This window comes from Pelecanus crispus, chromosome 1 (genome assembly GCF_030463565.1).
Source record: "Pelecanus crispus isolate bPelCri1 chromosome 1, bPelCri1.pri, whole genome shotgun sequence".
Lineage (NCBI taxonomy): Eukaryota > Metazoa > Chordata > Aves > Pelecaniformes > Pelecanidae > Pelecanus > Pelecanus crispus.
The window spans coordinates 91053461-91065816 of record NC_134643.1 but is presented as its reverse complement, the minus strand read 5'-3'; the positions used below and the strand labels follow the sequence as shown (position 1 = coordinate 91065816).

Genomic DNA, 12356 nt, shown 5'->3' with positions numbered 1-12356 from the left:
TTTTGACAGATACATGAGCTCATGAAAATGTTGGCTTTGAAATTAGCTTCCAAACTGGTTTTGTTATAGGCCTTGGCATGTTGGTGCCAGCTGCTGGCAGCCTGAGGATGGCTCACAGTTTATCTTTTCCAAGAAAAGGGGCATTTATCCAGTTTATTCTTTTGCAAGACTCCATTGGTTGGAGAGAATAAAGGCGAGATGAACTTTCATACCATGTGTAGATATTCTGTAATCTGGAGTGGTTGGGTCATCTTCAACACTGCAAAGATTGACCTAAATTATGTACAGGTCACTCTAAGCAATTAACATAGGGTATAGTCAAAGATCGTCAGCTGTTTACACATGTTCATCCTTCTCAGGAGTGTTTCTGACATGTTGTAGGGACTGGAGCAATTCCTTTTGGGCCAGATGCACCAGTCTGGACAACCTTATTGTCACTATAAAGATATCACAAGATGGGAACAGTCAAGACTCTTGACCTTTGGGAATGTGAATACTTCTTTTTCCCTTGCTTTTTGAACTCCATTCAGCAATAGCTCTGATCTGTTACTTTCAGTATTCTTCCCAGTGTTACATTTTGACAGTAGTCAAAGTTTCCTTTTCACAGCCTTCCTGCATCTCTCACATGATATCATCATCCCACATCCTTATTCCATGCTGGATGCAGTAGAACAGTCTGTTTATCCTCTAGCAATATAAAAACACCAGCATCACCCGAATCACATATTAGGGTGGTTGTGGGCAAAGGTACAGGATGACATTCTGAAGAGCCTTGTGAGTGTTAAACAGGAGTACACAACAGATGGAATGCTGTTCACACATATCCTGTCAGTGTTTCTTTTTGTATAGGAGTTAAAAATATATTTGTTATTTTTCTTTTATTCTCACTCTGAAATATATAAATTCTCTTTTGTCCAAATAAGTGTCTAAACTTCATTTATTTGCATTTACCCTTATTTTAACTTCTGTACTATGAGCGAAAGAGCAACTCAGTCTTCATGGCCTATTTAGTGCTTGGCTTCTGTGATGAGAAGGGCAGCAGTGAGGCCCTTTTGTAACAGCAGTGGGGATTACATTTCACAATAATGAATGGGACCTGTGCTTCCATACTTCCCAGCTGCATGATATTATAGGCAATACCAAAAAAGACTAAAGACCTCTATTTTTTTCCTTCCTCTGCCCCCAGTAAATTTATGACTGTAAAAACACAGGATCACCCCTTCTACCCTCCACCCCCATTTTTCTTTTCTTCATTTAGTCTAAGATTGGACCCATCTTCACAGATTCTGAACTGCTGTGGCACAAAAACTATTGACAAGGTTGGGATGAAACATAGGAAGCCTATTTTTCCTAATGCTGACAAGATGTACCACTGTCCATCTAAATACTGCTGTGCAGTAAGCATGGGTTGGTTGATGCCCTAAATGCTCTAAGATGGCTAGAAGTGAATGGTAAGTTCTAACTGTTGTATTTGGGGTAACTGAATCCAATAGCCCAATAGTGGTGAGGCTGCTGCAGCTTCCTTTCCCTAGGTCCACCCACTAGGAAAGCTGCATGTTTATTCCCAATAGGCATACAAACACATACACAATACAGATATATGTATACACACAGCCAGCCACACAAACCAATACAGACAGAGACACTCATACAAACACAGATGGCACTAACAGACCTGGATGTGAGAGCCCCTGAGGCCTGCAGCCCCATGCCACTTCCTGGTACAGACCCTCTCACTCACAGATACAAACCCTCATGCACTCCTTTGCACACATGTGCACGTGCGCACCCGCACATACACTGGGTCCCAGTAACTGGCCTTAGGCAGTCTACCCAGCAACTGGCCCTGAACTCCCTGGTCCTCCAGTTACCTCACACACCCCCACACATGCTGGGACCCACACTTACACACTATGGCTCTCCCAGAAACTAGCCTTAGACATGTAGTCTGCTTGCTAGCTGGCCCTGGATGCTCACTCTCCCAGTTGCTGGTACTGGAGTGTGCAAGTGTCTGAAACCTGCAGCCCCACTCCAGTTGCTGGTACACAGTGTAAGTACTGGATGAGCCTTCTTATCTGTTCTCATAACAGATAAGCTACTCCTATAAGGATTGTCAGTGAATGTTCTTTAATGCAAGTTCCTTATGATACTACGCATCACTGGAAGTTGTGTTGTAGGACATTATTACTAAAAAAGACCAAATTAAAAACCAACAACTCATGCTTCTTGAATGGAAAAGAAGCTAAAACTTTATTCCTAAATCAAGGAGCTGGGTCCTCAGCCTCTGAGCATTAAGAAGGTGTTAGTTTTAAAGGTACGATACTGTATGATACGATACAATATGATATGATACAATATGATATGATACAATATGATATGGAAGTACAGAGAAAACCCAGCAGTGATTACAACAAAGTGGAAGGAACAGGAGGGGGACAGAGAACCACCAAGAAATAATACTCAGAAGTTGTTAGACAGAAGCATAGATCCTTTGCTATGGAAAGGTAGAAAGTATAATTTGCTGTGTTCCTGCTGATGTGATGAAGAGGGCTCTTCATTTATTCTCTATACAACTTGCCACCAGCCTAATTGAAAACAAAACAGAATAAACAAATAATAATGAAAAAACAAACAAGCAAAAGGAACAAATGCAATAATCTAGGAAATAATAGACCATATTTATCATTTTCCCAACTGTTGCATCTCCTGAGAGCATTAACAGAAATGACCATGTTGTATCTCCATGCTTTCTCCCCTTTTTGTACCAAGGAAGTGTCTTAACCTGTACAAATTATTTACTTACATACTGAACTAGTATCTTTACACACAACTTTGTATGTTAGATGACTAATCTGGTGGCCTTCTGTAATGGAGTGACTGCATCAGTGGACAAGGAAAGAGCTACGGACGTCATCTACCGGGACTTCTGTAAGGCCTTGGATAAGGTTACCCACAACAGTCTTGCTGCTAAATTGGAGAGATATGGGTTTGATGGATGGACTGTTAGATGGATAAGAAATTGGCTGGGTGACCATGCCTAAAGAGTTACAGTCAGTGGTGCAATGTCTAAATGGAAACTAGTAATGAGTGGTGTCCCTTAGGGGTCTATATTGTGACCAGTGTTGTTTAATACCTTCATCACTGTGTCATTGATAGTGGGATTGAATGCATCCACCTCAAGTTTGTGGATGACACCAAGCTGAGAGGTGCAGTTGATATGCTTGAGGGGAGGGATGCCATCCAGAGGGGCCTGGACAGATTTGAGGAGTGGGCCCATATGAACATCATAAAGTTCATCAAAGTCAAGTGCAAGGTCCTGCACCTGGGTTGGGGCAATCACCAGGATCAGTACAGACTGGTGGATGAGTGGCTTGGAGCAGCTCTGTGGAGAAGGACTTGGGGATACTGGTGGATGAAAAATTGTCTCTCGGCTGGCCATGTGCACTTGCAGCCCAGACAGCCAACGGTGTCCCAGGCTGCATAAAAAGAAGCATGGCAAGCAGGTCGATTCTGCCCTTCTGCTCTGCTCTGGTGAGATCCCACCTGGAGTACTGCATCCAGTTCTGGTGGAGTTCCCAGTACAAGAGAGACATAGACCTGTTAGAGCAGGTCCAGAGGAGTGCCACAAAAATGATCAGAGGGCTGGAACACTTCTCCTATGAAGAAAGGCTGAGAGAGTGGTGGTTGTTCAGCCTGGAGAAGAGAAGCCTCTGGGGAGACTTTCTTGCGGCCTTTCAATGTACAAGGGGGCTTATTAGAAAGATAGAGAGATACTTTTTTCCAAGGCCTGTAGTGACAGGACTAGGGGCAATGGTTTTAAACTGAGACAGGGTAGCTTTAGAATAGATATAAAGAAGAAATTTTTTATGATGAGGGTGGTGAGACACTGGAACAGGTTGCCCAGAGAAGTTGTGGATGTCCCACCCCTGGAAGCATTCAAAGTCAGGTTGGACAGGGCTTTGAGCAACCTGATCTAGTGAAAGATGTCCCTGCTTATGTCAGGGGTGTTGGACCAGATGATCTTTAAAGGTCCCTTCCAACCCAAACCATTCTGTGATTCTACAATTTTGATCGAGTAAAGTATGAACCTCCTCCCTCTAGTATCCTTGAAAAAGGACACAAAAACATAATTGAGATTGCGTTCATACTCTGAACTCCACCAGGCCACTTTTCAAATACATCTCCCAGTCCTGCTTTTAAAGAAACAAGTGCTGAGACTTGCACTACTGTCACTAGGAATATCTTTCAGCCATATGAGAAACACTGATAAAAAGTATTTTGTGGTAGTTAGTTAAACTTCTCCCACTTGTTCAGGTTTATCCCATTGTTCTTTGTAAATCTGTATAAATCTTTGTTTTTTCAGATTTATCCCATGTATCTCCTCAAACACCCTGCTTATTACTTTCACTGCAGGCATGAGTCCCTTTTCAATGCTTACAAAAAAGTATGATATATCTGATATTTCCCTTCTTTACTTTCTGGAGAAGTTGTCCTTAATTCTCATCTTTTTCCATGTGTTTAAAGATTGTTTTGAGAAGGGATTGCTCTGCTAGACAGCACTGATTTTATTTGAGTTCTGGAAAAACAATAATAGAAAACTCGTCACTTATGATTTTTCAAACTAGCCTGCACAAAGCCTGGCAGAGCACATGGAGAACAAACACACAGCTGAGAATAGATTTAGTTTGTATCCACTGATCCTTGTTCTAGTGAATAAGCTCAATCTTCAAGCAGCACACTAGCCTACCTTGGCTGTCCACACCAGACTGCTCACCAAAACTGCATAGAGCAAGGCTTTGCCACAGAGAATGAGGTAAGTGAGCTTCAGAGAATTTCCATACCGCAAGTAGGACTCTGCAAATCAAACATCATTTCTGTATTGAATTAGCATCATCATGAGAGACTAGATCTAATGTAGCTTTAATCAAATAAGAACCCTTGAAATCTTTAGCTAAGTGACACAAAGGAACTAGAACAAAATGAATGGTTCTGTTGACACGAGATAGCAGGGGGTGGGAAAGAACACTGTGATTCAAAGAACCAAAAGACAAAGTGAGTCTAGAAAAGACAGAGGTTGGCTTTATGCTAAGAAAGTATGTCCTGATCAGGATTGTTTAACCACTGTGTTGCCACACCTACTGAAAAACTAGGCTGTTCATGTGAATCCCCTCTTTGGAACTCAAATTAACCTGAATCACAAGACACAATTTTTTTTCACTCGTTATTGTCAGTGGCTTTGTGAGTGCTGCTGATATATCAGGGAAGTTTTACATAGCCCAGAATAACATGGTATCTTTTATTCTTATAGACTTTTCACTCTTAAGGAATTGCAGTAGTATTGAGACACCAGCCTGATCTTGGTTCAGCCTTAAGATTACTGAAACATTGAAGAAGTTGGTGAAAACAAGAGTGTGTAAATATGTATACATAAAGGAAAGAAACATAATTTTTAATATGGGCATCCTCACAGTTTGGAGGGGTATGTGACTTGTAATGAGAAGAATTCTGAATTTGATACTAAGAAATATTCAGAATTACAGATTCTGAATCTTGATGTCATAATCACTTGGCTAAGTATGATTTTTTTCTTTCATGGCTGAGCAAGAAGCTTTCCAACAGAAGGCAGTGTTAAGTACTGGAGGAGATGATAAAAAGAGCAAATTATACTCTATAGGAAGGTTCCACAAATTCTTCTGTTATTTTGAAAGGGAATCATAAACAAGAGCTAAAAAACCCAAAACACAGCTACATACAGCATGTACATACAACCCTCCCAAAGACTTTTTTTCTCTTTTTTTTTAATCTAACTTACAAACCACTTAGATGAGGAAGTAGAAGCTATTCTTGTAGTAGAAATCTCACACACCTTGTACTTAGAGTCAGTAAAACTGGAATTAAAATGTGTACAGATATTTCCCTGTGAGAAGACACACATACCTTCCGTGAGTGCACAACCTGAAGGACAAAAATGAACTGAAAGTCATGTTTCTCTTCAATGCAAACAGAACACAAATCTTAGAAGTTTCAGTTTACAATTTACTACCTGATTGATTTTACTATACTATATATTTTACTAAACTACAGAGATTTCTCAGTGAAAATCTGAAGAAACCTTTTAAAAAACTGTAGATCTATAATGATAATGCAGATACACAGGCCCATGAATATGAAGACACATGCAAATACCTACATATTTACATATATATTTGTGCCATAACAACAGCCTGTATAGAAGTTGTATATAGATGTGTTTCAGATCATAACCCACAGCCTTTTGATTTGTGATTTCTAGTTTGTACAGCATAGTGATACACATTTTTTACTCACCAGCATCACCGTAGATTAATTTGTGTATCGATTCCAGTGTTTTGTTCTTAAAAAAATTGGCAACACACTCGAAACGGTTCAAAGGGTTGAACCATTCCTGGGCTGGGATCCTCAGTCGGCTGGTCAATGAGTAGGTAGTCCCATTCCATGTGGAAAACTCATCTGTCCCCACCCCTTCTGTCCTCTTAACACCATTCACCTTCCAGACCAGATTCAGGTGGTCAGGGTAGAAACCAGAGGCCAAGCATACCAGTGTGGCCTTGCTCTTCTGTTGGATCTCTTGCTTTGATGGGGAAAAGATGGCCACAGCTGGAGGTAGGATTTCATCATTCTTCCCTGAAACGGAAAGCAATATGGCCCAGAGCCTCCATTACTGTCTTCAGTCAGAAACCCCTTAAAATTATACTGTATTTGTGCTGTGTGACTCCAGATATATCTGGCCTTTTAACAACTGTGTATTAGACGATTGATATCTATTAAATAGGTAGACACCAGGAAACTGAAAGCATTTGTCTTCACTCATTACACAGAAACATAAAAGGTCTGGCTACAGAAATGCATGAGTGTTTGAATTTCTAGTATTGTCTCTGTCAGAACAGCAAAGCTGAAAAGAAGCTAGGCAAACAGGTAGGCAGAGAAGTACCCAGTAGTGCTATAAGGCCTGTATTTGTAATATTTTACCAATAGGTAAGAGTCTGTGTTATAAGGCACAAGCATCTTCAACTGACTGCATTACATTCCTGGAGGTGTAGTAAGACATGATGGTTATTGCAGTGTCCAGAATTATACTGCCATGTGATACCCTACTTGGACCCCTCCATCTAAGAGGTGACTTGAAAGGGAGGAGTTAATCTTTCTCACTGTCTGAAGTGAAGAACACTTTAGGTGGGTAACCTCAATCTCCCTGGGACAAGTTTTGCTTTAGGTCTTAACTTGCCATCCTTTTTTAAGGCTATGAAATATCGCTTTATGTTATTTATTATTTAGGTTATCCTAGGTATGAGAAGCCCTCATCCTAGACCATAAATCTGCCCAAAATGATGCAAGATTCTATACACTCACAAACCAAAAGATGTCCCCTGTCCTAAAGTGTTTAATACCTGCCTATAAGACTGAAGACAACAGACTTCTACAGTCAAAAGGATGTACAAGGCAACAATGAGACGTTATTCAGAAGCTAGGCAGTGACCCTAAAAGACACCTTTTTTTTTCCCTGCATACTTTATTAGAGTGCCTTTTTTACTCATCTAGTATGATAAACCCGCCAGGTCTGCACAGTGTACATGGAAACAGAAATGCAGAGAGAACTATGGATCCAAAGAGAAAACTTTTACTTTTTTGGAGGGTATGAAGGCACTATAAATTGTACATGTTCTTCATCACTCCCTCTTTTCTAAAGCGGAGAGAATTAGCAGAATTATCAGAAACTTTTGTCTTGCATAGATCTTGACCCCTAAGCCCTAGTGTTTGCTTTCAACTGTTAACCTTAATCATGATTGTCAGTGCTTACTCTACAAAGATCCCTGGGGTGCTTCTGTGAAACCGTGTGAACTTGTACAGACTTCAGAAGACGTAACTGGATAGTAATGGAGATAACTCCCTAGAAGGTTTGGCACTGCTCTGCTTTCCTTCCAGTGGAAATGAGGAGAGGTTGATCACTTTTACTGCTTCTTTCTAGTACTTGGCTTTGTGATTTTTTTTCCTATCCTAAAAGTATCTGTGACATAAGTTCATTGGCTCATAGACTAAATGGCTAATGAATGAAGACATGGACACAAGAGAAAAATGAGAGAGATTTAATGGACTAAACCAAAAAAAGACAAAGAGGAAGGCAGGTGAAAAAGGCAGAAAGAAAGAATGATAAAACTACTGGAAAGATAAAGAAAGCCAAAGAATAAGCATGCTTGAAATGGAATAAGGAGACTGGTACAAGCAAGAGCAGAGACAATCAGAAAAAAAGTGTTATCAACAGCCCATTCTGTTCTGATCTTCTACAGTGTTCATGGCGGACATTGGCACAACACTTAGTCACTTCCATGCCTAAACTCATGCATTCCCTGTCACACATTCTTCACCAACGTAAGAGAAAAAGTGCCACAGTTCTTCCATTCCCATCACAGGAAGGTCAGTTTCATGATTTCTTGTTATCTTTCACTCCTACTTTCATTTTAAAATCATCTCTGTATATGCTACATATTATTAATGCAAGGGAAATTTTCAAGCATCCTCCACATTGAGCACTTGGGTTAATCACAGCTACTTACCTGTAACTCTGAACACAGTGCCAACTCCAAAGGTAAGTAGAAGAGTAGAATCATAGAATCGTTTAGGTTGGAAAAGACCTTTAAGATCATCCAGTCCAACCATTAACCTAACATTACCAAGTCCACACTAAACCAATTAAGGGTAGACTAGACTAAACCATGTCCCAAAGTGCCAGGTCTACCCATTTTTTGAACACTTCCAGGGATGGTGACTCCACCACCTCTCTGGGCAGCCTGTTCCAATGCTTGACTACCCTTTCCGTGAAGAATTTTTTTCTAATATCCAATCTAAACCTCCCCTGGTGCAGCTTGAGCCCCTTTCCTCTCGTCCTATTGCTAACTACTTGGGAGAAGAGACCAACACCCACCTCACTACAACCTCCTTTCAGGTAGTTGTAGAGAGCGATAAGGTCTCCCCTCAGCCTCCTCTTCTCTAAGCTAAACAATCCCAGTTCCCTCAGCCGCTCCTCATAAGATCTGTTCTCTAGACCCTTCACCAGCCTTGTTGCCCTTGTCTGAACATGCTCCAGCACCTCAATGTCTTTCTTGTATTGAGGGGCCAAAACTGGACACAGTATTCCAGGTGCGGCCTCACCAGCACCGAGTACAAGGAGACAATCACCTCCCTGCTCCTGCTGGCCACACTATTCCTGATACAAGCCAGGATGCTGTTGGCCTTCTTGGCCACCTGGGCACACTGCTGGCTCATGTTCAGCCACTTGTCAACCAGCACCCCAGGTCCTTTTCAGCCAGGCAGCTTTGCAGCCACTCTTCCCCAAGCCTGTAGTGTTGCATGGGGTTGTTGTGACCGATAGCACAGTTAAAAAGCACAGCTGTGCATGATCAGCTGTAGTGACCTGCAGTGTCATTATGCTCTACTTGCCAGCCACTCAGTTCCTTAAAATGGTACTGCTTAAAGGAGCAGGCACCAATGTGTATTTCTACAGTTTGCTATCAGATGTGACAGAAGCAGATGGAAAAGGTTATTTTGCCCTGTGATTCCAAAATGACTTAATATAGGTGATGTTAAATCCTTTCCTGGGAGGGGAGAAGGCAGAGAAAGCAAATGGGGAAAAAGAAAAAAATAGAGAAGAGTGAACAGAGAGAAAAAGAATATAGACCTTTTTGAGAATTAGAAGTCATGAAAAGGACTGTTAGAGGAAGATAAGGTCCCAAAGCAACTTTAGGCAGCCTGCCCACCATTTATGGAGAGGGGAGCAAAGTACCAGCAAGAGCACTCCTTCCCTGCCTGATTCACCAGACACAAGAATCCAGACTCTACCTCTAAAATGTTGCTTTTGATTGTTACATAGATGAACTGCAAAAACTTGCAGACCAAAGAAGGATCTTTCATTCCCAACCTCTATTAAGTTTTCTTGGAGAATGGGAGGAAACAGAATTATATCTTCCTTTCTCTGTTCATGAAGTTCCCAGTAAGGGAAGACAGAGCCAAAGGACACAAGCATCTCAAAATTTGTGCCTGCAAATCCTACACTTCCATATTAGCACATCTCATTTTAATAAGCAACCAATAAAGCACTAATCTTGTTCTCATGGCTGTATGAAAAATTATCATTATTCTGCTGTTAATTAAGAATGCTCTTGTCCCCTAAACCAGTATCACATACATCACAGAGATCTGACTTCTGTCTTACCTAGGACTGTGAGTTTTGTCCCACTGCCAAAGTACAGTCTTTCATTATTCACACTGTTTTGCAGCTGCAGGAAAACCTCTCCTCTACTTTCAGTCCTCTGAGCCAAACCTGTGGACTAACCCTCCCCTCATGCAGTACCAACAAAAGAAGAAACACAAAGTACATTAATTTATGATCCCCTAAAAAAAAAGAAAGGTCTGTAAGGAAACACTGCCATATCTGTGTGTCTAACCAGATGAGATCAGTCTAAGAAATATGTCTTCCAGAGTTCTTTTGCTTCAGGCTTAGGTGAATTGGTTGTTGCAGCTTTCACCATTTCTTTAGAGGACACTTATCTATTTATCTAGGTGTACTATTAGAAAGTATTTCCCATATGCAGACAGAGTCATTTTCTTTGCTTATTTTCAATTAAACAGCCTCATTTCCTTAATTTCCTCATTTCCTTTCAACATCATGAATATTCTTCTCTTGTAAAATAAATGTCTTTTTTTCACTTACAAAATAACTGTAATATATAACACAGTACCCTGGTCCACTGTCCCCATTGTAGCAGTCCCTAAACATTCCTCCCTTTCTCCTTCCCTGTAAGGAAGTCTCTGCTTTTATTCTCTCTGTTCTCTCATCTATGATTATTAAAATTAGCTGCATAATTGACTATGGTCAATGAGGGATCAGTGCATTGATTTTGATCAGGTCAGGCACCTCACATTCACACTGGATTTCAAAAACATGCTGATCACTGAATTTTTCCTATGGAGATTGAATTTTATCACTTGTTATCATTTTACTCTGCAGTGGAATGGTTTGGTACAAAAGCCTGAGGCATCAATTCTTCTGCCTCCAGGAGCAATACAACAAGAAGAGATCACCATCAGAGTCTTAGAAGCAGCCTTGGTTTTCCCTGGATTTGGAGGGAGTCCAAATCGAGAAGTGTGGCCCAGAAACATTCCCTGAGAGCTACTTTTATTTGAAGTGAACCACATATTCTGTTTCTGTGGTTTTCAGTGGCCTTTTAGCATCTATTCTGAAACAGTAAGACTGTTGTCCTAAATGATCTTTTTATAACCATCCTGATGAGCCTGTTTTGTGGCAAGAAACTTGCTGTGCTGTGGAGAGTTGTCTTCTATAACAACAAGGAATTAAACAGCCACAAAGAGCTGTTAGTATTGCTTATGATAAAGTTGAGTATTTATTTGTGGCTTCTGTTTTGTCAACTGAAAATGCTAGTACACTTTTTTGTCTTTCCCAGTTATCTGAGATAACATATGCTTTACCTTACCCTGAAAAGATCCAAAGTAGTTTAAGTTTGTAGAGTCTTGATTTTGTTTTCTAGATGCGGCCAAAGTGTAACTGAGCTCAGCTCTTTCCAGACAGATAGCCTTTCATTGACTTGTCCTTAATCACCTGTAGCCTCAGGTGAACTAGCATTATGGAGAATAGTTATACTTTTGGGGAATAGTGATTTTTGCAGATGTCGATTTATTAAGACAATATATTTATGATACGCACATATATTTTAACCCATTCCTCATCCTAATTCTTCCTATGGACATCTTTATAGTCACTGAAAATGCATTCATTCAGTTCTCCAAAGTGAAATGTGTGTCCCTAACTGGAGTACTAAATTTCTAAACTTCTTAAGTCTATTCTCCAAAGTAGACTGGGTTACTAGCACATCAGGAAAGCAGTTGAAGGGGAGAATAGGGTTGAAGTGAAGTTCTCTAAAGAGAAGACCTGGGAATGAAGTGATTTAAGAGAGAAAACAAAAATTTCTTACCCACTACTGTAAGTTTTGTGCCATCGCCGAAAATCATCTTATTGGTGGTCACGGTGACAAAGTGTTGTATCATAAGCTAAGTAAAGGGATGCACTGCAGTTGACTTCAGCAAGCAGAAGCTTAAGCAATGTTTACTGTACCTAGAATCCCAAAGATCCCTCAATCTCTGTCTGAAAGGCTTTGGCAGAAAACCAGCTTGAAGTCCCATTGTATAATCTGTATCATTTATAAAAGCATTTCCTAGATTTTTTTTATACTTATTGTTATTGTCTACATTTCACCTCAAGCTGTTTTACAACCTTTCTCTAATCTCCATGTTATCTCACTGATATT

General features: G+C 40.5%; 1 gene segment (V, D, J or C); it reads right to left on the bottom strand.

The window, feature by feature from the left end:
* Positions 1-2223: 2223 nt before the first annotated feature.
* LOC104026803 (T cell receptor beta constant 2-like) overlaps positions 2224-12356 on the bottom strand; it is a 48539-nt gene continuing 38406 nt past the window's right edge. Inside the window, 5 exon segments of the C gene segment in view lie at positions 2224-2585; positions 4748-4854; positions 5938-5955; positions 6328-6663; positions 10247-10284. Coding sequence covers positions 2559-2585; positions 4748-4854; positions 5938-5955; positions 6328-6663; positions 10247-10284 — 526 coding nt within the window.